General features: G+C 42.7%; 1 protein-coding gene across 1 annotated transcript in view; it reads right to left on the reverse strand.

Moving 5' to 3' along the window:
* LOC132573890 (prominin-1-A-like) overlaps positions 1 to 26,312 on the reverse strand; it is a 41,011-nt gene extending 14,699 nt beyond the window's left edge. The window contains exons 1-10 of the mRNA XM_060241825.1: positions 26,136 to 26,312; positions 24,408 to 24,710; positions 10,014 to 10,075; positions 8,270 to 8,475; positions 6,352 to 6,472; positions 4,579 to 4,642; positions 4,061 to 4,150; positions 3,058 to 3,248; positions 1,878 to 1,952; positions 1,442 to 1,505 (exon numbers count right to left, since the gene is read on the reverse strand). Of these exons, the coding sequence (XP_060097808.1) occupies positions 1,442 to 1,505; positions 1,878 to 1,952; positions 3,058 to 3,248; positions 4,061 to 4,150; positions 4,579 to 4,642; positions 6,352 to 6,472; positions 8,270 to 8,475; positions 10,014 to 10,075; positions 24,408 to 24,534 (1,000 nt within the window). The 5' untranslated portion in view covers positions 24,535 to 24,710; positions 26,136 to 26,312. The remainder of the gene's footprint in view (positions 1 to 1,441; positions 1,506 to 1,877; positions 1,953 to 3,057; positions 3,249 to 4,060; positions 4,151 to 4,578; positions 4,643 to 6,351; positions 6,473 to 8,269; positions 8,476 to 10,013; positions 10,076 to 24,407; positions 24,711 to 26,135) is intronic.

Below are 26,312 nucleotides of genomic sequence, written 5' to 3' on the forward strand. Positions count from 1 at the left end.
ACCACTAGGTTAGAACCCACGGAAGAGAGATTGGAGCATGCAAGATAAGGGTATCCTTCCCTGATGCCTGCCTCCAGTTCCCCCCATATGCTACATTTTGGGCTGCCAGGGGAGAGAGAGAGTCAGACCTTTTCCTGGCCATGATCCTGACCCCAACTTTTGGGCAGTCAGCAGTTCCTACGTTTGCCTTGATGGCAAGAAGACTGGCACTGCCAAGACCGGCAGTACATAGCTCCAATACAATGCTGAGCAGTCCCTATAAGGAGCTGCTAGAAGTGCCAGCGGTAGCTGCAGTACTGTCAGACCTGCTAAGCTGTCAAGCAAAAGGGGAACAAGTGTGGGAAGTTAGGAAAGGCTGTTGGGCATGCTCATGATTAGGCCTGGTCCATAAGGGGCTCAAAGCAAACTGGAGCCCAATTTTTAACTGAGGATATCCCTGGATTAGGTGGAGAGGATGTTCTGAAGTTCTATACTTTCCCAGGTGTATGCAGGCCCAAATCAGACTGGACTCACAATGGCTTAAACCTTCCCCCTATACACCATTTTCCAAACCTGAAACAGGCCAAGGTGTGATACTATTTGTCCCATTTGGGGGGGGGGCATGCCCTGATGAGCTAATGTTTCATTTCGACAAGCCTTTTGGGCTTTCCATATCTTGTGTATTAGATCACTGCACAATTGTCTTCAAATTTTCCCCCTATAAACAAGAGAAATGCCATGTATGATGCAGCCTGGAATGCTGCTTTACACACAAAAATTTCTTACACAAAGGAAATACATTAATCTTCTGTAAATTTCTTGTCCTGATTTTCTTCGTAGATTTGGGAGGGCCCCTAGCTTCCTAGAATCATAGAGCTGGAAGGGACCTCCAGGGTCATCTAGTTCAACCTCTTGCACAATGCAGAAAACTCACAAATACCTCCCCCTAAATTAGGAAACATCCTTTGTGTGTGTGAGATCTCAGATTTTATCCCTGGCTTCTTCAATGAAGAACCTCAGGCTGGGCTTGCAGAGATTCTGCCAGTCACAGAAGACATCGTTGGGTTGAATGAACAGTTTGCTTGAATTACTGTAAGGCTGTTTTTTATGTTCACATGTGACAAATTGTCTATTTTGCCCCATACATATATAAAAGAAAGTAGGAATGCTTAAGTATAGGAAACTCCATGTTGCATGAAGCATAAATGTATATACATATAAGGAATCAGAAGGCATGATCTGTATGTAGAAGCAGATTTATAAACAGTTCTGATACAAAGGCCAGACTGTTCTTTAACTGTATCAAACAATTAAGCTGAAAAATAATTATTTGAACTAATCACCTAGATCCTTAGCTTATCTGGGGTGGTGTTGCAAAAGCAACCATCTCCCGTTTCCCATGAAACAGTATTTCAAGCTATAATTGAAATATGGACCAGAATGCATGTGCTGAGCCACTTACCAGATGCTACATTCTTTGCTTGCTCAGAAACCTTTTCTGGTATCTTATTCAGTGTATTGTTTGCCTGCAAGGATACAGAGAGACAGAAAAAAACACAAGGCACAGACCTCAGAGTTACATGTGCTATAACATGATACTAAGAAAACACCACCATCAACAACAAAAAATTCCCAAAAAGCAAGCAACCGAACTACCTCTGGAGGGCACAAGAGCCTTTATTAGGGTTAAGAGGCCAGTGGATTCTTTATGGCCTAAGGTTGATCAATGTGCTTATACCCAGCCTAAGCCACATGGTACCCACAACGTTTTTTCTGCTGTACAATCCCTCCCAAGTGGATCATCCTAGGCCCTTTGCCACATGAAATGGATCCTTGTTCTAGATGGTCTATTTGGAGAGTGGCAGGAGCAAGCAGAGAAAGAAAACAAGAGTTGTTACCTCTACAAGTGTGGCATTGGGGTTCAAGTATATCACATCAGCTATCAGTTTAAGTGGGTGTCGGACATCAGGAACCTGTGGGTGCAGGTGAAGAACAGCAAAGAGATCATTAAAAGAGACCAAATGTTACGCAGTGCATAAATGCACAACAGAATTTTGATGTTCCCAGTTGTCATTATAAAAGCATACAAATCTGGGTGTTTACTTGTGCAAAGCTTCAGAATATGTACATCTATGCATATCTAAGGTTGCACTATAATTCATATTCCTGATGAGAAGTATACATTTATTTCTAACATGAAAAATCAGTACTGGGATTCAAGTCCTGAGACTTACAGTATAATCCTATGCAGTTGCTCTGGTTTCAGCCCACTGATTTCAATGGACTTTGGCTAGAGTAACTCACCATAGGACTACGTTGTTAGAAGGCCTTCTCTCCAATCCCAGAGATAAAGTGGATGTCTACATAAATACTATTACTACTACTACTACCCAGCCCAGCAAGGTGAAAGTATTCAGTACCTGCCCAAAGTAACTTTCTTCTTTTACTTCACACAAGCCAGAGAACAACTCTAAATATGGGAGGAGGCCCTTGGGGAGCCTTAGGTTAAATCAAGCCAAGGAGCATTTGATACATTCTGTGCTTCTGGAGGAAAGTGTGTGTGGGGGGAGGGGGGAGGGAATCTATATCACACAGTTTATACTGTGTGATATAGATATACTAGGACACATAGAATAGTATGTATATTTATGTATTGGCAAAAACCAGGGATTTGTATCAGGTGGGTATCCTTCAAACATGAGCAGATAATTCTGCCTTATGCCAAATTAGACCACTGGAACATTTAGCTCAGTATTTCTTCTGGCAGTGGCTCTCTAAAATCTCAAAAAGAGAAACATTTTTCCCAACACCTGAGAGCTTTTAAATGAAGATGCCAGGGACTGAAGCACAGACTTTCTGCATGCACATTATGTGCTCCATTACTGAACCACAGCCCTTCCAGCATCTTAACTAGCCTTCTGTTGGCCTAAACCCTAATATACCTTGGCTTCAGCCTTCAGCTTCATAGGTTCTAGAAGGCTCACTCTATGAATCCTCCAAATTATCTCTATTCCTATCTTTTCTAATAATTTGCCACCCCCAACCAAATAGCTTTGTCCCTCCCCAGCCCTTTTTTACCGTGCTGAAATTGGCCACGACAGCCAGTCCTTGTACTGAAACATCCTGACAATGTTCACCACAGTTGGATAAAGTCTTATTGATATCGTTACTTAGGGTGGTCAGGTTAGCAGCTAGTTCCTCCTGCAGCTTCTGCAAGTGACTGATTGACTTGTTGACATTTTGGAGTTCCTGTTCTACAATATCAATCACTGCAAGAGACAAAGCAACCAGTTGGTGTAGTGGTTAGACTGATAGCCGTGTTCCCTCTAAGCTGAGTTAGCGTGAGTTAGCTCACAGATTTTTGTCTTAGCTCAGTAAGGATGACCCCAGAGCACACTAATTTATGCAGTAGCTCACAACTTTAACACCAGTAGCTCACAGCTTTAATGCCAGTAGCTCACAAAGCAGAATTTTTGCTTACAAGGCTCTGCAGCCTTAATTGAGGTAGCTGATTGAGGTAGCTGATTGAGGTAGCTTGATTGAGGTAGCTGATTGAACCTGGGCCTCCCAGATCCTAGTGTGATTCTAACTCACAGAGGAGTTGTGCAAATAAAATGACAGGAGCAAACCAATATGCTGCCTTTCCTCCTTGGAAGATACAAACAGATCAGATCAGAACGAAAGACTGGGGAGGTACTTTGTAATCTTCACTGTCCATCCAGTTGATTATTCCTTTCTAACACAACGCGATATCCAGACTTATGAACCAGCACAAAAGAGATCTGAAGAAATGGGTGACTGACAGCCCACCTAACCTTTACTCAGGCTCCAAAAGGAGAAGTGCGTCTTTGTTTTATGTCCTGGTCCCTCTCAGAGTGAGATGGGGAGTGCATATAGTTCCAGCTTACAATGAGCCTCCTGGAAATCCAACTCCAAAAGGAAATTGCTGGCCTGTAAACTTTTTTTTTGCCCCTGAGCCATTGTCTCCCCCCACCTTTGAACTGCAAATGCACAGACAGATACCTGCTTTCCCATCCAATAACATTCCAAAGCACACTCCCCTTTGGCAGCAAGACCATACCTTTCAAAAGCTGTTCAGCTGTGTTCAGCATTGAGTCTGCCTTTCCACGCAGCTGGTTCACAATCTTATCCCCCAAACCTTTCCCAATGTCTGCAGAAAAGGGATATAATCAGAAAATAATCAGTAAAAACTATTCCTTTTTCTGTGTAGCTGCCAAATTTCAGAGCCAGGTATTGTGGATGTCTAGTCACAAATCAAATCTAACTGGATCCCCTTAAGAGATGACAGGACCCTTAACAATATCCTGTGATATAGAAGTAATGGGACAGCAGCAACCTCATAGAAGGGGCAGATGCTGATGCTATAGTCTATCCACTGGAGACCATGAATAAAGTTGGCCAAGCAGCTAGGGACAAGACTACTGAATACTTCTGAATGTTCTGAACCACCATTTGCAAGGCATCCATTTCAACCCAGTTCCCTAACTCACATAATATAGTCCAATGGAAAAATGCAATTTTAGCTGATGCTCACATTAAAACTCAGATCCCAAATGATAGTCAGTGGTATGGACTCACCCAGCAAGCTGGCATTGGTTTGTTGTATTGGCACTGAGCTGGAGCTGATGATGAAATCAATCTCCTGTGGAAGACCAGGAAAGTGGTGAAATATAATCACGCACCCACGAGGCTGGTAACAGCAAACAGGATCAAAATAATTAGCATAATTATGGCCATAGCTGGGGGTGGTCAAACAGCAGCTCAGGAGTCACAAGTGGCTCTTTCACACATATCCTGTGATTCTCAAAGCCCCCACTGCCCCATTGGCTGGATTGGAGGAGGCATTTAAAGTTACTTTCTTTCCACCTCCTCTTCCCTCCTCCCTCCCCCATCTATTTCCTCCCTCCCTCCCTGTTCTCAAACATCTGATGTTCATGCCTTGTGGCTCTCAAACATATGACATTTATTCTATGTAGCTCTTACATTAAGCAAGTTTGACCACCCCAGTCATAGCTAAGTTGTAAAGAATATAGGACACCATGTGCAATCCAATGCAGGGCAATGAAATGTGTTCCTGTAAAATTGTGACACTGTGATAATTCTTACACTGATTCATTTCAAAATGACTCTATGGACCTTAGAATGACTGACTGGAAAGGCTACTAATATGAACTGAAGGCTGCAACCCTATGTGCATGTATTAGGAAGTCAGTTCTGATCATTCTTAGGACTTGCTTCTCCGGATGCATGCTTAATATTGGACTGCAATAATACCTGCAGATGTTGATAAGGAAACAGTGCTTAAAAAGAAGTACCTTCAGGTGCCACAAAACAGTCTTATGAGTTCAGGTGCTTCTGTGGAACTTTTTGAAAAATGTTTCCTGGAAAACAATTAAATTTGTTCCATAGAAATAGCTCCAGGAAGTTTGCATGGTATCTTATACCAGGCCAAGCACTTAGTGTAAGAAATGCATTCAAGGGGAAAGGGAACAGAAGCAATATATTTGGGAAAGGCTAACTCAATACTCTTTTAACTAGCATATAAGACAAGGAAGAGTTGGATTTATACCCTATGCTTCACTTGGAGTCTCAGAGAGGCCTATAATCTTCTTCCCTTCCTCTCCTCACAACAGATATCCTGTGAGGTGGGTGGGGCTGAGAGCTCTGAGAGAACTGTGACTGACCCAAGGTCACCCAGCTGGCTGCACGTGAAGGAGTGGGGAATCAAACTCAGTTCTCCAGATTTGAGTTCACTGCTCTTAACAAGTACACCACACTGGCGCATGTTTGTTCTTTCTAGTGTATTAATTTAACATTATTATTTGCTTATATTTCTGTTTTAAAATGGCAAAAAATACTGCTAATGCAGGAAACAAAAGCATAAAACTGGACAGGTCTGGGACTATGGATGAGGCATGTTTTCCAGTAAGGAACCCAGAGTTAATCTGACATGTTCTCCTCTAGGCCCTAGTGCTAGAAAAGGCAAGGGCTCTCTACTTGGCATGAAATCCTTTCTTGGTACCTAGCACCTGGTGTTTCTGCAACCATACTTTCCCTTGCTACTGGAAAAATTGGATAGTTCAGCATAGTCACTTAAGTATTTGACCTTCAAACTGCAGTGACAGGATATTAGGATATCGTGAGATAATGGGGCCAGACAATGCAAAGCTGCTTCATTGTAGGAAGCAGAAAAAACACCAGGATGCAGAAGTGCTTTTCTGGGCAATGACACATGGGAGTTAGGTCTAAGCAGAGCAAGACTGGAAGTATATGGAAAGGGTGCAGAAGGCCATGTACAAACAAGACACCTGCCTGGGGGAAGGAAGCAGGTACAATATATCTCCTACATACCTGGGGGATGGAGTGCAAGAAGATGTGCAAGTTGTCCATGGTACTATTGAAAGCACTGAAACTTTTATTTACATTCTGGGACAGGCGGTTGTTGCTGACATAGGCACAGATATCTCCAGCCCTATAATGGAAGAAAAAACCCAGAAAGGACCGACTCAGAAGTAGAAGAGATGAAGCCAGGTTCTTGCACTTAAGTCTCCTCTTACTGCCCCAAAGATGCCCTTCCATTTTCCATTTTCCATTGCCCATAAGAACATAAGAGAAGCCATGTTAGATCAGGCCAATGGCCCATCCAGTCCAACACTCTGTGTCACACAGTGGCAAAAAATTTTTATATATACACACACACTGTGGCTAATAGCCACTGATGGACCTCTGCTCCATATTTTTATCTAAACCCCTCTTGAAGCTGGCTATGCTTGTGGCCGCCACCACCTCCTGTGGCAGTGAATTCCATATGTTAATCACCCTTTGGGTGAAGAAGTACTTCCTTTTATCCGTTTTAACCTGTCTGCTCAGCAATTTCATCGAATGTCCACGAGTTCTTGTATTGTGAGAAAGGGAGAAAAGTACTTCTTTCTCTACTTTCTCCATACCATGCATTATCTTGTAAACCTCTATCATGTCACCCCGCAGTCGACGTTTCTCCAAGCTAAAGAGTCCCAAGCGTTTCAACCTTTCTTCAAAGGGAAAGTGTTCCAGCGCTTTAATCATTCTAGTTGCCCTTTTCTGGACTTTCTCCAAAATGCTTTCCATTAATTTATATGCTGTAGCATTGTACAAGTTATTTGAGAGGGACTGGGGTAATTGTATGTGCATTCTGCAGAAGCTAGCATCTCACAGATGTCCTAGCTCACTCAGTTCTGCAAGATCTTTTGTGACTTGTGGGAATGGAGACAAGCAAGGACAGGTGGTTACTTGTTCCAATGGCAGTGCTCTAAAGCAAAAGGCTTCCAGGACAGTCCGCTACTCTCCAAAGAGTTCAAGTGGCTTCACAGAACTCCCTTTGGCATCTTTGTGTGCTCTTCATCTCTGAGTGCCTGCTGAAAGAATATAGCAACCAGTGGTTCATCCTTGGATCCTGTGCTTCGTTTTGGGATGTGGCGGCAGAGATGCAAGTCTCTCTGGAACTACTGCCTTCTTATCTAGAAACCCTTCAGCCCTGTACCTAATGTCTGAGTAACTTTTCAGTGTTATTCAGAGAGAAAATAAAATGCACTCTGCATTTGCTCAAGGGCACTACTGTCTCAAGGTTATATCATCCCAGGTTGTGCCTGCCATTGAAAACAGAAGCCAGCACTGAGCCTGCCACACATTAACCGCTGCCTGGACCACAATAAGATGCCTGTATTTCCAGACTGTTGGACATCTCCACTAGCAGCTCCCACTTTCCTTCAACAGCACAGAATATGCCTCTGTTGCCTTGATCTGTTTGGCAACTTGACCGCCTCTCATACAAAGGAATGTGCTCACACACAGTGGCAACTTCCTAGGGCCTCCTTGTCATGACCATCCCATCACATCCTCAGTTTCAGGAGAGGGAGAGGGAGAGGGAGAGGGAGAGAGAAAGAGAGAGAGAGGGGACCTGACTGAAACATGTTGCCAGGCAGGCAGGACAACTTACCTGCGTAGGGTTGTACATGCTAAGTATGTCTCACTCAGCCTTGGTCCTCAACCAGCCTATAAGCAACATTGGTTGAGGTGGTTGAGCTACAGATCCCTGGCATCCAAAGAGAACATGTGCAGGACAGGAACCCATTTGAATGAGACACTGGGCATTCACAGTACTGCTCAGTAAGTTTCTTGCCTGCTCACATTCAAATTTAAATTGGGCTGCAAAGAAAATGCAAGGGCCTTGCTTAATCTGGCCATAAAACCAACCACTCTTCTATGATACTTTGCATGGTATAAAACTCACAGAATAATAATAGTAACAACCAGCACAGATGCAAAGAATGCCCGTCTCTGGCAGCCAGTATGCTTTTTCTGCTTCTGGTACATGCGACCCCCACAGTTCCCACAGCAACGACAGCAGCAGAAGCACAAGCCCACCAGGGGCATGAGGATGATGAAGAGTATTCCAATGATGATGCAAACCAGGAATCCTGCCTGATACACAAGCACCTAAACATGCGGAAGGAGAGAACATCATAGTCAGCTGGCATTCACAGATGGTACCAGTGCATGGCTGCTCTAAAGTCCTGGAAAAGAGATCCAGTGTGATATAGTAGACAGAATGTTGAACTAGGGCCAGAGGGACCAAGGGTCAAATCTGTGCTTGGCCATAAAGCTCAGTGGGTGACCATGGACCTATTACTCTGTCTCAGTTGGACTCACTTCACCTGGCTGTTATGAGGGGGAGACCATGCATACCACCTTTAGCTCCTTGGAGGTAGGGCTGACTTATCCATTAGGCACAGTGCATAGTGCCCACAATACTCATAGAGGCCCATGAAAATGTTTTAATTTCTTTTAAAATCAGAAGAAAAAATGCACTTTTATGGTTGAAGAAAATGTTTTAAATTTCCTCTCATTTCAGAAAAAAATGAAATTTTAGGGTCCACAAAAATCTATTACATTTTGCCTAAAACAGGAAAAATAAAATGTTGAAGTATTTAAAGTTGTATAAAAAATAATTTTCAATACTGAAATCATTATGGGGGACCCACAAAGGCAAAAGTCATAATGCAGCCTCTGTTTGGAGGAAGGATGAGATAAAAAGGTAATAGGCCAATAAAGAGAAGCCCAGATGCAAAAATGATCTGGATTTAGTGGAATATTTTCCAGGAATCCATTGGAGGGCTCATTTGTCATTGAGAAATCTAAATCATTAGATTCCAACAAGTGCCAGCAATGCCATTTGTATGTGGCAGATCAGGTCTGCAGTGGTGTGGTAAGCTGCCTCAGTCAAGCCAACTGGAAGACTGCATGTGCATGAAGTTTGTGCTATGAAGGCCACCGTGCCCATGTAAGGGCCTTAAATACTCCTATTCATGTATGTGTGCATCCAGGGTCACACAGCAGCAGAGGACCTGTAATTCCATTGAACATATTCCTGGGTGCTTGCAGCTATGATTCCTTTGTAGCAGAGTATGAGCTGGGTTCTGCTCCCTTCTTCATGCCCACCATTCTCCAAGATAAAGTCATCAGACTTTATCCAACAGCTCTGAGATGTCTGGGCAGATATTTGATATCCTAATACAACGGGAATCCTAGGTTCCAGGTTGTGTCCAAAACTTTGCAGTAGGTTTGGCCTGATCAGATCTCTAAAAGTGCCTCAAAATTAAGTGTTTTTTCCCAAATTTTGTCATAGCACTTTCCTTTCATGGTTACCACTGAACTTCACTACCCTGAAAGCAGAAACCATCGTGCATCTTTGCGTCCCTGCTAGAATTCTGCACCAGTTATGTGAATTCTTCAGCTCACATTGTGCAACTGAAGATCAATTTATATTTTACCTAATATATTAAAACAAGAAAATGCCACTTTTTGATACTGGTAACTTCTCCCAGATGATATGCATGCTGGCACTTTCTGGAACCAACATCACTAACATTTCCTTTTTAATGAGCCCCTTCTTTTGCATTCCGTCCAGGTTCACCAATTCTTCTGTTGCTACCCACCAACCTCTGAGCTGCATGACTCACTGCTGTAACATTCACCTCTTTGTAAAACTCTGGACTTGTAATTCTGGTCTCACCTTCGATCAGATGAGGCAGGAAATCTGGGGGGAAGCATAAAGGTTAGTAGTAGAAAGGAAAAAGTCTCTGTCACATAATTGCTCAAGAACTTAAGAGATCAGTTTTGCTGTGAAATTCGCAGGTGACTCAAAACAAAAGTGTTTCTGGAAATTCCTGTTTAGATCTCAGGTTACCAAGATCAAGAGAGACCTCAGTTTCTACAGCTGCCCTTCTCCAAACCTACTCCATTATAATTGTTATGGAGAGAAATCCTCTCCTTTGCCACAGGCAGAAAAGCTCCAGTGTAATAATAAAAAATCATACTGGATAATAATTAATAATTATTATCATATGGCCTTGTGTGTAGTATAGCCAGGAAATCCTAAGATTGTCTGGCAGCCAAAAGTTCTCTTTTTTAGCATTATGCACTACTAGGTGGAGAGCTAGACTTGTATTTTAGGCAAGCGATGTTCCAGAGGTGGTTTGGATTACCTACCCCTGTATCATTACCCTAGTATTCCTTGGAGCCCTTCCAAATACTAACCAAGGCCAAGCCTGCTTAACTTCCAAGATCTGACAAGATCAGGCTAGTCTGGGCTATCAAAGTCAGGGGAGCCATACTAGGAGATTTATTATTTATTTATTACTTTCAATTTATATCCCGCCCTCTCCGCAAGCGGACTCAGGGTGGCTCACAACATCATAAAATACAATCAGTCCAATAAAACATATAAAACCATAATTTACTTATTTCAGTTTTAAAACTATTCTATGGCGCTGTTTCAGTACAATATAGGCGGTATTGAATTCTCAACTGTGATCACCAGCATTCTATAAGATGTCTGGTGGCAGCCCTTTTTCAATCAACAGCAAAAGCCTGTTTAAACAATTCGGTCTTACAGGCCCTGCGAAACGCAGACAAATCCCGCAGCGCCCTTATGGCTTCTGGAAGGGTGTTCCAAAGTTCTGGTGCTGCCACCGAAAAAGCCCTAGATCTCGTTATACACAACCTGGCTTCTTTTGGGCCAGGGGTAGACTACAGATTTTTTGTCCCTGATCGCAGTGCTCTCTGGGGGATATATGGGGAAAGGCGGTCCCGTAGATAGACAGGTCCCTGACCATAAAGGGCTTTAAAGGTTAATACCAACACCTTGAAGCGAACTCGGAACACAACAGGCAACCAGTGCAGTTCCCTCAGCACTGGCCGAATGTACTCCCATCGCGGCAGCCCCATTAACAGCCGTGCCGCAGCATTCTGCACTAGTTGTAGTCTCCGGGTTAGCATCGAGGGTAGCCCCATGTAGAGAGCATTACAGTGATCTATTCTTGAGGTGACCGTAGCATGGATTACCATCGCTAAATCATTGCACTCCAGGTAAGCCATCAAAGTGCAGCCAACTTACAGTGACCCCATAGGGCTATCAAGGCAAGAGATGGTCAGCAGTGGTGTGCCATTGCCTGCCTTTGTGTAGTGACTCTGGTATTCCTGGATGGTCTCCCATCTAAATACTGCTCAGGGTCAACCCTACTTGGTTTCTGAGATCTGACAAGATCAAGCTAGCCTGGGCCTTCCAGATCAAGGCAAACACCACACAACCAGAAAGTAAATATCTCTTTATAGTCAAGATCAAGAAATATTCAACTTTGCCACTAAGTGGTGCTATACTGCAGCAAGCAGATTTGTACAGGCTCTATTCTCATTCAAAGTACCTGTAACTATTTTGAGTAGATCTGAAGGGAGCTCTAACACAGGGGCTACAAAAAACAGATCATACAAAAGATTCACCTCTAAACAGTGTACTGCAATTTCTAATGGGGATTAAAGATAGCTGCAGGCATCTCAGCTAGAAGGTATAAACATAATCAAGTCTCTAGCTTCAGTGCAGAGGAACAGGAGGCTTTCTACAGGAACAGAGTTTAATTTAAAGCAGTTTTTTTTTTCCCATGCCAGGGCCCAAGCACATCAAAACATATACTGAAGTCCTTTCTTTTACCACTACCTACCTTCACACATCTGAGACTGAAGCAAAGAGCTTATCCAGTCCTGAGGTGTGACTGCCAAGCAAACTTGAGTCCTCAGTACCTTTCAATGTCCAAGTCATGCAAGAGATGAGAGCAAGGCTGCCATGGCTTCCAACAGTCCATTTTAAGATTTAGCATGTCAGTATTAATAACCAAAGTGTGAGGGAGTGATCATAAGTAGTTCTGTGGATTGCAAACCTCTGCTCCTGCCAGAGACATTTGAATGGTACTAGGCAAAACGTTAGATATTTACATGAATATTTGCTCAGAGTGTATCTTTCCTGCTCTCTTCCTCTTAACACCTCTCTGACCACAGTTTCACTAACGCTGCCTTAGGAACCAGTTACAGTTGATAGGCGGTTGTGTGTGTGTATAAAAAGAAATGGGGGCATGATATAATGGCATCTTTCTGTGCCACTTGCTTATTTTATTCACTGTTGTGTACAATAAATGGTATACATCGGGACAGTAAGTTTTATGAATAGGTAACAGTTTCTGCAGACTGATATATAAGGGTGACTTACAGTGCTAGTTTCTAAGAACCAAGGAATTTTCTGATGGAATGCACCCACCATTGTGCAAGGAGGAACAGAACAGTGCTACCGTTTGGAGCAGGAAGTGGGGAAAAGATGCTCCCGTCCAACTGAATCTGCAGCACAGAGGTTTTGTGAAACTGATTCCCACCCCAAATCCTCAAAGGATTCAGCTAGGATGATCTTCTACTCCTGTCCGTCCTACTAAGCAAAACCAAGTCACCAGTCCCAGTCAGGTACAGCTACTCTATTGCCGCTATCAGGAATTCTTGTCTGGATTCAAGCTCATGGATTTCAACATTGACTTTTACAAAAAGGAGCCCACGAAATGGAAACTCAAAATCTGAAAGTTATCTTGGCATTCTCAATCGATGTCAGAAACTAGCCATGTTACAGGTCTGCCCCATACCTACCCCAGGTTTTGGTCAGAAGCTTAATTCCCAGGCATTCAGGGGGCCAATCAGACTGGGACCATGGAACAGGGCTGCCAGGTCCTATCTTGCTGCCAGCAGGGGGACCCTGTCAGAAAGTCTTCTGCAAAGCATGCATGCCGCAATGATGTCACTTGAATGTAATGTCATTGCATTGCTGACATCGTGCACAATGCTCTTGGTTTGGGGGAAAAACTCTATATCCCTGTTTGGGGGTGTGGCTTCCCCTGCTGGCCAATGGGAGCTGGCAGATTGGAGCCCTGAAGACCTGGAGATCCCCTGGCCAGACCAGGAGTCTGGCAACCCTTCCATGGAATGCAGGTGTTTAAGTCTTCCTCTTCAGTCATTTTTCTGACCTGAAATGGCCCCAGTGAGCTGCTTTTTGCTTCTTTGGGGAAAATTTACATACGAATTTATATGGGCTACATATAAGTTTCCCCACTGGGTCAAAAACTGTTTCCAGTGTGTAGTGGTTCAGAGTAGCGGACTCTAATCTGGAGAACAAGGTTTGATTTCACACACATCCAGATAAAGCCTGCTGGGTGACCTTGGGCCACTGACAGTTCTCTCAGAACTCTCTCAACCCTACCTACCTCACAAGGTGACTGTTATGGGGAGAGAAAGGGAAAGCGATTGTAAGTTGCTCTGAGACTCCTTAGGGTAGAGAAAAGTGGGATATAAAAACCTACTTTTTTTTCTTCCCCGCAGATTGGTCACTGAGTCCTTCCTGCTTAAAGGAGGGGACTGCAAGACAGACTGGGACTCTCCCACAACAGTCCCAATCCTCCTTTCCCATGGTGGTACCACAGGGCCAATCCTGTGCCACCACCACAGTCTGGCGAGCTGGTGGTGATGGTGGTGGGAATTATTCTTTACTATGAAGCAAAACACCTTCCTCACCATCCTCCCCACCAAGGGCTAATGTGAATGGTGATGGGCCTGAGATGACCTGCAGATGTTGCTAACTGGCTCTCTGGCCTGCAAGCTTTTTATCATCAAGGCCAAACATGGAAGACAGTTAACTGGTTTCTCATGGGAATCTGTGAACTCTGATGGCAGGAGGAGACTGGGAGAGGTTATGTAATCTTCCAGAGGTTTCTCTTGAAGACATGTTCTGATTGGATACCATCACTGCCTGGCATGCTGGACCAGAAACTATAATTCAGTTGTGGCCCTGAAGAGAAGGTGGTTAGCTGAGATTTTCATGGACTACAGGCTGACCTGCAATTGCTGGAGACATAGATCTGATTTGCAACCTTCCTATCGAAACTAAGGTTTGTACCATCTAATGCAATGCTGAACATTGTTAGGTAGTTGAAGCTAGCTTTATTTTCTGTTCTATATTATTTTAGAGTAATGTGTTGCCAATAATTTCTCATTACTGATATCTTTTGAATAAACTTACTTTTTAAAATAAACCAGTTCTTGTGTGTACTTGCCCTGGGAGCCCAGAGGGTTAGCCTCAGGCTTCCTTGACATGTCTTGACAGACTACTCACCCATCCATGATAGGATCAGCCAGCTCCAGGTTGGGAACTACCTGGAGGTTTTGTCGATGGAGCTTGAAGAGAGCAGAGTTTAGGGAGGGAAAGGATTTCAATGGGGTATAATGCTATAGAGTCCATCTTCCAAAGCAGCCATTTTATCCAAGTGAACTGACCTCTGTTGCCTGGGGATCAGTTGTAACAGTGGGAGATCTCCAGCAACCTTCTGGAGATTGGCAACTAGGGTTGCCAGATCCAACTTAAGAAATATCTGGGGACTCTGGAGGTGAAGCCAAGAGCAAGGTTGTGACAAGCACAATTGAACTCCAAAGGGAGTTCTAGTCATCACATTTAAAAGGACTTCCCTCCATATGGAAATACTAGAGGATAGGGGCACCTTCTTTTGGGGCTCACAGAATTGGACCCATTGGTCTAAGCTTTTTGAAACTTGAGGGCTTTTTTAGGAGAGGCATCAAATGCTATGCTGAAAATTTGGTGTGTCTACCTCAAAAAACATCACCCCCAGAGCCCCAGATACGCACAGATTGATGTTCCATTATACTCTATGGGAACAAATCTCCATAAGGTATAATGGAGGTCAGCAGACATTTCCCTTCCCTCCACCTTCTGATAACCTGAAGTGGGGGGAGGGCTTCCAAAGTGGGGACCCTGCCCACACCTGGGCAACCCTAATCCATGAGCTTGGGAACCTGAAAGCCAGAGGCTAAAAACCAAGAGGATAATAGATCATCTAGTGGCTTTGACTGTTTCCCTCTGCCCTATGCATAGGGTGAAAGCCAAACTAGACATTACATAAGAAGCCCATGAACCTTCTGGCTTGTTTTTAAAAAATGAAAATAAGCTGCAGGACGCTTATAGTTTTGAGTCAAGGAAAGGCAGTGGAAAGGATTGCCTACTTTTTTCTCCTCCCTAGTGTTCGTTGACTCAAAAAATGTCTCCTCCCTCAGCTGCTTTTCTTTCTTTGGGCAAAAAGAACATGGATATCTTTTCCCTCAGAGAAGGAAGAGTAGCTATGAGGGAGGTGATATGAAATGGACAAAGCAGGAAGAGAAAGGGTTAAGCAGCCCCCCCTCCCTCCCACCATTCCTCAGTTCCCTGAGGAAGTCTCAGAGGCTGCTTTTTACTTTTTTAAAGAAAGCAGCAAATTGTTCATGCATCCCTGTGTAACATCTATGTTGGTCCCTAACTATATATAAATTTGTGAGAGGGTAATAATGGCTTCTCTCCCTTATTTGTGTGTAAGGAGACAAATTTTGCATATTAGAATAGGGTTGCCAATTACCAGGTGGGGGCAAGGGATCCCCCGGTTTGGGGGGGGGGGGAATGTCTGCTAGGCACTCCATTATTCCCTATGGAGACAGATTCCCATAGGGTACAATGAAAAATTGATCTGTGAGTATCTGGGGCTCTTGGGGGGCTGTTTTTTGAGGTAGAGGCACCAAATTTTCAGCATAGCATCTGGTGACTCTCCTCAAAATACCACCCAAGTTTCAAAAAGATTGGACTACAAGGTTCAATTCTATGAGCCCCAAAAGATGTCTCTATCCTTCATTATTCTAAATGGAGGGAAGGCATTAAAAATGTTTACAGTCCCTTTAAATGTGATGGCCAGAACTCTCTTCGGAGTTCAATTGTGCTTGCCATACCCTTGCTCCTGGCTCCACCCCCAAAGTCCCCAGATATTTCTTGAGTTGGACTTGGCGACCCTATATTAGAATTACCCTATCAACATAATTTTTCCAGATGGTGACAGTTTGATGATAGACAACAGAGAAAATTTTGCTAATAAGATATTAGTGGGCTTCTAGATCACCCTTGCAAAACCTCCTGTACCTTACCTCTTCAATCCCCTACCCCAAATTTAGAAAAATTCAGACTGAGTGAATGGCAAATATGTGAACATTAGAATAAACAACAATGTAACATTATCAATAAATCGAAACAATGAGCTTCCTGTACATGTTCAAGTCTTCAATGGGTTTTGTAATAAGTGTTTTTCCTTTATCTCTTGGTTAAATAATATGCCATGCTTTTCTGCATATCTGGAAAGTCTCTCCAAGTAATATGCAGAAACTCCTGCCCTGTCTGTGGGTGGCCTGGTTTGGCAGGGACCAGCCAAAACGCAGGGGCCAACCAGCTTACTATTCGATACAGTGAAGACTGAACAATAGAGGCTCCCAATGTAAAAAGGGTGAACATTGGTTGAGATTTGACATTGGAGAATAAAATGCGTATGCTATCCTGGAATATGATCTGAACATGAGTCATCACAGTGACGTTACAGAAAGGGGAAATTGTATTAAGAAAAGATGTAGGAGGTTAACAGAAACACTCAGCTCTGATTAGGTCTCAGCTGGAATAGGATTTGTGGCTACATTGTAAGGATTGAAGCAAACTGGAAAGGAGTTAAAGAAAATAGCACTGAGCAGCACAGCAACACAGAGGCCAGCAGTGGCCCATTTCATAAACATAAAGAAAATATGTTTAAAAGATAATACAGTAGTGCTTCAGTTCAAGTCTTGACTGTCTTGCTGAGGCCAAATCCTCTTATTAGAAGCCTCCTTCCAAATCTCAGAGATATTAACATAGTAGTGGGTTGGAACTGGATCAAGTTTACAGTTTACATAGTCACAGTCTCTTTTTACCATCCTGTTTGGGAGTTGTGGGGAGAGACTTAGCATGGAAAACAAGTTATTAATGCTGAACCTAAGGATACCAAGGGTGAGTTCTGATGAACTCTGGTACAGACGATGTTCTAAAGAAAAGCTTTAAAAAAAATAAACTCTGAACATATTCAGATTTCAGAAAAGAGAGAAACATAATAGTTTAATGATAGAAAATGCATAAAAGACAGGCAGAGAGGGATAAACTCCTTTTGCCAAAGACACCGAGGAAAGCACAAGAAACAAGAGGCTCACACTAAAAACAAAGCAAATTTAAGTTGGCTATCAGGGAAAAATTGAATCTTTTGAAGAATCCCTTTTCCTTGAGCTTTTCCAAAGGAACCTGGCTAAACACCAGGAAATCCTGCACTTCAGGGGGTACTGGAAGAAAAGCTCAATTAAACTTAAAATCAAAGATATTTGCATATTTATTTACAGTTCTTGGGGACTGATGTTGAAATCTAAAGTTGAAATCTTACTCTATTAGACTAGCACTGTCTGTGTCACTTAATGTCCAGGGAGGGCTCACCTCCCCTCTCCACTCAATTCTGAGTCATGACTATGTCATAGCAGCATTATTTCTATATCAACCCCCACCATTGGGATTATATCTAGCAAGGAAGGAATTGAGTACAAAGACACATACAGATCCCTAAAATAAAGAGAGGAAGGGCATGTCTCCTCCTTGCGACTGGAAAACATGGCTGTGCTTGCAAACTCGTACTAACAATCAGCCAGCAGAAAAAGTGCCCAGAGTAACCAAAAAGATTCCTGAAATAGCTTGATCCAAGTGGGCAACCACGTTGGTCTGAAGCAGTAGCTCAAAGTAGGAGTCAAGTAGTACCTTTAAGACCAACAAAGTGTTATTCAGAATGTAAGCTTTCGTATGCATGCATACTCCTTCAGACGAGGGACTGGGGTACAGTGAGCTGAAATACATATTAGGTGGACAAGAACATCACTAGGAAATGCATGTCCTTTTGTGTTACCTAGACTTGTAGCAAATGCAATTAACAGGCAACTTTCATTACCTTTTATTGGTTTCCCACACAAATGATATCTGGTCCAAATGGTCTTTCAATTTATTACACTATTTTGCCGTTTGATTCTAACTTTGTATCAGTTTACACTCTTAATCCACCATTTATATGTATTTCAGCTCAGTGTACCCCAGCCCCTCATCTGAAGAAGTATGCATGCATACTAAAGTTTACATTCTGAATAAAATTTTGTTGACCTGAAATAGCTTATTCAAGTTAATACATGCATATAAAATCTCTTTTAATTGCTCAAGGATCAATTCTCAAAAATGTTAAAAAAAATCATAAGCAAAAAGTGTTTATTATTATTTAACATGCACAGAGCAAATTTCAGTCATCTCTGAGAAACCTCAGGGCTCTCAGGGTTTCCATACAAGGGAATACAACTCCAGATAAGATTTGCTTCAACTTCTCACACTAAGGACAGACTGTGGCCAATTACAGCAATCTTATGATGATTTATTCTCAAAACATCAGTCAGTGGTAAGATTCTTAGCTGCACTGTAAAAGAAACAGGGATTTCTATCCCTCAGGCTAGGAAAGTTGGAAATGCAATCACAACAGTCAAGAAGTCACATTATAAATGAGCATGAACTTCAGACAAAATGCATGTACCCTGACTCATGATATTTGAATGTTTAAGGGTGGACAACAGCCTCATACAGTTTGAGCTTTGAAAAAACTTCCACATGTTGAACAGGGATTTGGAGGGTCCTTGCTAACAATGCCTTTTGTACCCTGGCACCATCCTCAACTGCCCACCTGACATCCCTTTTGCCCTCTCTGCTAGCTCTACTCTAACCTTTCCCCCTCAAATACTTCTCTGCACTACATTTGGGAATCTGGTTGCTTAGAAATTCAGAAGTTAATGATTGACTGGAGCTGCAAAAACTCCATAGCAGCGCTCAGAAATCTGGGTACCTGAGGCTTCTTTCAATACGCAGGTCCTGCCAAAGTGGGGAGTGGGAGTGGAGATGGACTCCCAAGTCCATCCTCCCTATTTGTTTCACCTCCCCATGACAATTATTTAATTATCTACCATTTACACAGTGCTGACAAAATTCAGAGTACATCACATACATTATCACACAGTAATCCTATCAACAGTTCTGTAAATTAGGCAATGAAGCCAATAACAGTGGTTTCCCTAAGGCCACACTGCCTAAGTGACTTGCCTAAAGTGATACTAAGCTGAGTTACCCCCTTCTAAATCTACTGAAGCCAGTAAGGTTAAAAAGGGAAACTCTGTTTAGGATTGCACTGTTAATTAATGGCTAAGATCACAGTTGAACCACATATTGGTTCATTTCCTCTGCTATAACAGCTGTTCATGGTCTTTCCTAAACTGAGGAGAGAACCTCAGATTCTCAACTTAACATACCTTACACTTTTCACAAAAGAACCCAGAGTGCTCTTTCCTTCAAATAAAGGCCTGTCCCAAGAACATAAGAAAACATAAGAGAAGCCATGTTGGATCAGGCCAGTGGCCCATCCAGTCCAACACTGCGTGACAGTGGCCAAATAACAACAACCAGGAGCCATCAGGAAGTCCACCAGTGTGGCCAGGACACTAGAAGCCCTCCCACTGTTGCCCCCCTCCAAGCACCAAAAATACAGAATATTGCTTGCCCCAGACAGAGTACCATCTATACCTTGTGGCAAATAGCCACTGGTGGACTTCTGCTCCATATGTTTATCCAGTCCCATCTTGAAGCTGTCTATGCGTGTAGCTGCCACCACTTCCTATGGCAACAAATTCCATGTGTTAATCACCCTTTGGGTGAAGAAGTACTTCCTTTTATCCATTCACTTCTCAGAAATTTAATTGAGTGCCCACAAGTTCTTGTATTGTGAGAGAGGGAGAAAAGTACTTCTTTCTCTGCCTTCTCTATCCCATGCATAATCTTGTAAACATCTATCATGTCACCCCTCAGTCGAGATTTCTCCAAGCTAAAGAGCCCCAAGTTATTTAACCTTTCTTTATAGGGAAAGTGTTCCAACCCTTTAATAATTCTAGTTGCTCTTTTCTGCACTTTTTCCAATACTATAATATCTTTTTTGAGGTGTGGTGATCAGAATTGAACACAGTACTCCAAATAAAGTCACAACATCAATTTATTCAGGGGCATTATGATACTGGCTGATTTGTGTTCAATTCCCTTCCTAATAATCCCCAGCATAGTGACGGCCTTGTTTATTGCAGTCACACACTGCCTCGACATTTCCAGTGAGTTATCTACCACTACAAGATCTCTCTCTTGGTCGGTCTTTGCCAGTTTGGACCCCATCAACATGTATTTATAGTTAGGATTTTTGGCCCCAAAGTGCATTACTTTGCACTTGGCCATGTTGAACCTCATTTGTCATGTTGATGCCCACTCACTCAGCCTTGACAGATCCCTTTGGAGTGCCTCACAATCTTACCTGGTTCTGACCACCCTGAACAATTTAGTGCCATTCGCAAATTTAGCCATTTCACTGCTTACTCTCAACTCCAAATCTTTAATGAACAAGTTAAAAAGCACCGGACCCAGTACTGAGCCCTGCGGCACCCCACTGCTTACCGTCCTCCACTGTCCTCTCCCCATTGTATTTTCCCAGGCACATCAGACCACAGCTAGGTTGACAAAAAAAGTAACAACTAGTTGACAAAAAGTAACAACACAACATCTAAGAGCATCAGGGGCCAGCAGTGGGAGGACATGAAGACATGACAAAGAAGTCTACCCTGAGTAAGACAGAGCAACTGGCAGAGAAGCCTTCCTTAGGATATTGATGCTGCACAGGGAAGTCCTGCCTCACAAACATGTAGATAGGGGGAGTCCCTCAGATGTTATAAACTTGCATTTCCAAGAAGGGTTCTGAGTAAACTTTTGCACTGCTTAAGAGGGCAGTTCTTCTTATGGAATGGTAACTGATTAAAGAACAGAAAGCAGAGGATACAAATGGGAATTTCATAACTGAAAGAATTAAACAATAGAGTCCAGCAAGCATAGGTACTGCAACTGTTGCTATTCCATGCATAATCTGGAGTTAAGAGTGAGCATAGCAAGGCAGCTAAATGTACAAACAGAACCAGAATATTCAAGATGCTAAAACTCCCATCAGAATGTGAAGACCTGTAGAAGGGGTTCTTAAAATATGATGAATGGTAACAAAATGGCAGCTGTGAGTCACTAAGTTAAATTAATCACCATTGTAAAGGGACATACACAAGGTCACATACACACTGATAGGATCTGACCCATCCACGTTTCGTGGTTGTGGTGAAGAATTTGCTGAAAATGTAAGCCCAGTGTGCAGCATTAGTGAAAATGGCATATTTTATATTATGAGTTATTAGGAATATACTGAAAATAAAATGGTATATGTTACAATGCCATTATCTATACTACATACACATTTAGTATTCATACACAGTCCTGCTGGCCCCATCTCATAGAGTTGGAAAACACATTTAAAAAGCTATTAAGGAGCACCTTCCCTACAAGGAGGAGCTAAAGTGTTCTGAATTTTTTTTTTAAATTTGAGATCGGATTGTGGAAAGAAGGAGTAGTTTTGATAGTGGCAATACATTCTAAATTTTAAAAGAAAAAAGGATTAGAAGTAAAAAAAAATAAAATTATGTGGAGAAATAGAGAATTTGTTTGTCAGAAAATAGATAAAACTTGAGATCACTGAAAGAAATAATCCGCAAATTCAAAATGGAAAAAAGTTCTTCATACAAATTATAAATAACTTTTCCTTAAGATCTGGAGCTGGCAGCTACCTCAGATGTTTAAAATTGATACATAAATGGCATACAAATTAATAGAAACTAACTGTGCAATCCTAAACAGAGGTAAACCCTTTGGTTAATATTCCCAGAAACTACCAGCAACATTTTCACAAAACACCTTTAAAAAAATGGTAAGGATCAGCTGCGGCAGAGCAAGAAGGGAGGAAATGAGGGTCAGTAGAGGGATGAGATTTCCCCATCTTTGTGAGTTCTCATCTGTCCTCCTCCTTTTAATGACAAATACCTGTGACAATTAGATGGAATACTAAACCAAAACAAGACTGGAACAGGGCTTTTGCCTTCATGACCTGCTTGCAAAGTCTGCTTGATGGTTATTCTAGGCAGAATGGATATTCTGTCTAAACTGGAGATGTTATTTTTTTAGTCCTATTTGTGCCAAAGCAATCTCCAGTTCAAAAGTCTAAAGACCAGAAGGGACTCTAGGAGCCAAAGAATTCTCTCTAACAATTACCCAAATCCAGCTAAAACTCTTACTTTAAAAAGTATGTTTAGTCTAGCCCTTAAATAACTGTGTAAAAAATAATAACCGTAAGAATAACTTGTGTAAGCAAGAATAATAAGGGTTTTACATTAGGTAATGGTGTTCACTGCAAACAGAACTAAGTCAGTATACCAAGATGTTGCAAAGAAAACTTACTAACATTTTGACTGGCATTACACAAAGAGTTATGCTTATAAGGAATCATATTACATACACGTCTGCTATTAGGTATAGTGAAGTGGCCCGTCTCATGGCTTAACTAGGCAATACAACAGCAGTCACATTTTCTTAGCTGAGTATCTGGTCATATGTGTATAAAGCAGGAGTGAGTGAGGTCTTATATGAATATGACAAGGAGTATAGATGTGGGAAAGATAAACCCTCCCCACTCCTCCCTTTAGTCAGTCTTTCCAGTAGGGTTGCCATCCTGGAGGTTTGGGAGTATAGCCTGAGGAGGATGGAGTTTGGGGAGAGGAGGGACCTCTGTAGGGTATGTTGCCAAAGCATGCATTTCTCGAGGGGAACTGATATCTGTAGTCTGGAGATCAGTTATAATTCAGGGAGATCTTCAGGCCCCACCTGGAGGATACTGTAACATGAGAGCTGTCACAAAAGGAAATTATAACAAATTAATATTGTGACCACTATTACTATGGATAATTATTGAAAATTACAACAAACTTTACTGTAATAATTATAATACAAGCAGTCCATAGTATATCCTAAATATTACGATCCAATCTTACAGACAAATCAATTGATGGATATTGTGCTAACAAACATCAGTGAATTCAATGTCCATATGGCTCCTATTGAAAGCCTCCAACCCCGATGTCCAAATTCAGTCATAAAAGATGTGCAATCCTCGCATCTGAATCCCATGAAATAATATTGCAACAGGGATGCCAACTTTTCTCCTGTTTCCAGAATCCTTCCTCAGCCAAGGGATTAATCATGAATCCAATACACAGTAAAAGTTCACTTGGGACCCACAAAGTTTGTGCATATTGCCTTGAGCCATTTGAGCATGTTGCCTGTATAGAAACTTTGTGGAGACGTTGGGTCCCAAGTGAACTTTTACTGTGTATTGGATTCATGATTAATCCCTTGCCAGAAGGAGGATTCTGGAAATGAGAACTGCACGTCCTTTTATGATTGAATTTGGACATTGGAGTTGGAGGCTTTCAATAGAAGCCATATGGATATTGAGTTCACCAATATTTGTTAGCATATCCATTTGTTATATATCCATCAACTGATTTGTCTGTAAAATGGGATTGAGTGTTTAGGATATTCTGTGGACTGCTTGGGTTATAATTATTACAGTAAAGTTTGTTGTAACTTTCAATAATTATCCATAGTAATTGTGGTCATAATATTCATTTGTTATAATTCCCACCTGGAGGATGACAACCCTACATTCCAGGCATATTCTTTCTAGTATCAGAGTTAGGCCATAGAACAAAGCCTTTAATGACTAATTGTACAAAAGTAAGATATGGAGAGTTCAGCTCCCACCAACAAATGCACCCATCTCTCACTTTAGCCACCCTGAGCCTGCCTTGGCAGAGAGGGCAGGATATAAATTAAATAAATACTATCTCTAACTTTACTAGGTAAGGTAATAGGATGCTGCAGATCCTCTACCATTCACACCCCATATTACTCAGATTCCCAGTCTTAGAATGGAGATTAAAAGGCTGTCATCCACAACATATGCCCTAAGGCTACTCTGTTAAAAGGACTCCACTCAAGTACATTAGTGGTATTGTAGCCTATGGAAAAGGCAAAGTTACCTACACTGTTGTAACCCAGCTGTAATCTCTACCTCAATCCCTCAATTATGGTGGAGAAAGCCAAGGCTGGCAACACAATTCCTGATTTCCTGCTTGAAGGAACTTACCTGGGAAAGCATTGGGTTGCACTAGCCCTAGAAAGGAATGCATCATAGCAAACAAGCCCTGCAGGCCATCACTGGGGTCAGTGGGCTGTGGAAGATATTCAGGCTGAGTGAGGTTTGGAAGAGTCATCTTAGAAGGGCACAATCACAAGTCCTAGTAAGTTCAAAGCCTCAGATTCTCCAAGTAGAAATCACTGTCCCACACCACTTGGGAGAGCAGCTGGTCTCTGCAGTGGCTTCTGTTCTCCCTCCATGTAAAGTATTCAGATCATTTTCCCCAGCAGCCCAAGGAGCTGGGATGTGCACCTACAACAAACAAGAGATGTCAGCAAGTTGCTGGCTAGAACTACAACCCAGTAACCAACCAGGAAAAGCCCAACAGAAAAATTTCCATTGCTGCTTGCTTCCTTGTTACAGTTGCGCTGTTAGAGTAGCGCTGTGGTTACTATGGAGGCTCCCAAGGACAGGTGGCATTCACATTCCCCCTCTTCCAGTCTCAATCAGCAGTAGCATCCAACAGCACAGAACAAGAGCAGAAGGAAAAATGGAGGTCACAATGCGCTGCGAAGTGATGGTGTGCAAAAGCATGGAAAACATGAACATGAGATATGATGGAGCAGTGCCTTTTCCCCAGTACACCAGTGAGTTGCATTCATACCAGTGAACTTAGGTTATACTTTGGTGTCACAGCACAACAAAGTCTTCTTTGTTGTTGTTGCCATCCTCTGTGATCCCAATATTTGGTCTATGGACTTCATACCTGCATTGGTGAAGTCATTCCCCAAATTACCAAAACTTTCCTGAGATGGGATGTGGTAAAATATATGTTATTTCCTTAAGAACTTTATGCCCACACAATATATATTCAACAACAAACATTCAACAAAAGAACGTTATGACAGGTGCTTTTACCAGCACAGAGTTATATGGGAAAGTTTAATTGGCTGAATTTCTGCCTCTAGGGACAAGAGGCCTTGTCTCAAAAACAAATATATCATATTTTACAGATGATTGGGGCAGAAACCTCAGTGAAGGAACAATTCCAACTAAAAGAGCAGAGGGAAAGGCAGAAGCAAAACCCCAAAGCTCAGTTCCTACAAGGAAAGCTCCCAGCCAAGATTCACACACAAATTAAGATAATGGGAACTGCTCCACCATCCAGAATTAGGATGTTGCCAAACCAAGATGAAATAAGGAGGCAAGAAGGATGACCTCTCCCCATCGCCCAGCTTTCCTCTTTTCTATCTTTTACCACTTCTGAACTACCTGGAAAGAGTTACCAATAGCCGAAATTTCTAAGTAGCGTGGGAGCATGATCCTGTCCTAGCTACATCAACGTGCAAGCCAAACTAGGCAACGGGGACGGGGGAGGTATGGTGGCTGACAGAGAGTAAATGTGTAAAACCCTCTAAGGCCCGCATGGACTGGCAAAGTAAGCGCTGCCGATAAACGCGTACAGGCGATGCGCTCCGAAAATCTTGCTACAGTCCCTCTCCGCCGCTCTAGAGAAGCCAGGAAAGTTCAAACTCCCATTCCCTCGCGTGCTACACCCGACTCCCCTCCCACAGCTGGAGACGCAAGCTAGGATTTTTGGCTTTCAGCCCCTTTCTCTGACCCTGTAGAGCTCAGTTTCCTGCCTCAGGAACACCCAGAAGCCCCAGCAGAAGGGTGTTCGCCGTAGCCTCTTCCCCCTTCCCCTAAACTCAGGCGAGGAGGGGGGCTTTGACTTACCTGGTGCTGCTGTCTCGCAGGCACTGGGGGGCGCAGCCTCGGCGAAGGAGGAGCACTAGCTACAGTGGGGCCGCTCCGTCGAGCGCGGCTTCTCATAGCGGCTCTCAGCATGAACAAGGGGGCAGGCCCCATGAGAATAGCCTCTCCTCCTTCCCACTCCCCGCCCGGCCCTTCCTT

The sequence above is a fragment of the Heteronotia binoei genome, chromosome 6 (genome assembly GCF_032191835.1).
Source record: "Heteronotia binoei isolate CCM8104 ecotype False Entrance Well chromosome 6, APGP_CSIRO_Hbin_v1, whole genome shotgun sequence".
Lineage (NCBI taxonomy): Eukaryota > Metazoa > Chordata > Lepidosauria > Squamata > Gekkonidae > Heteronotia > Heteronotia binoei.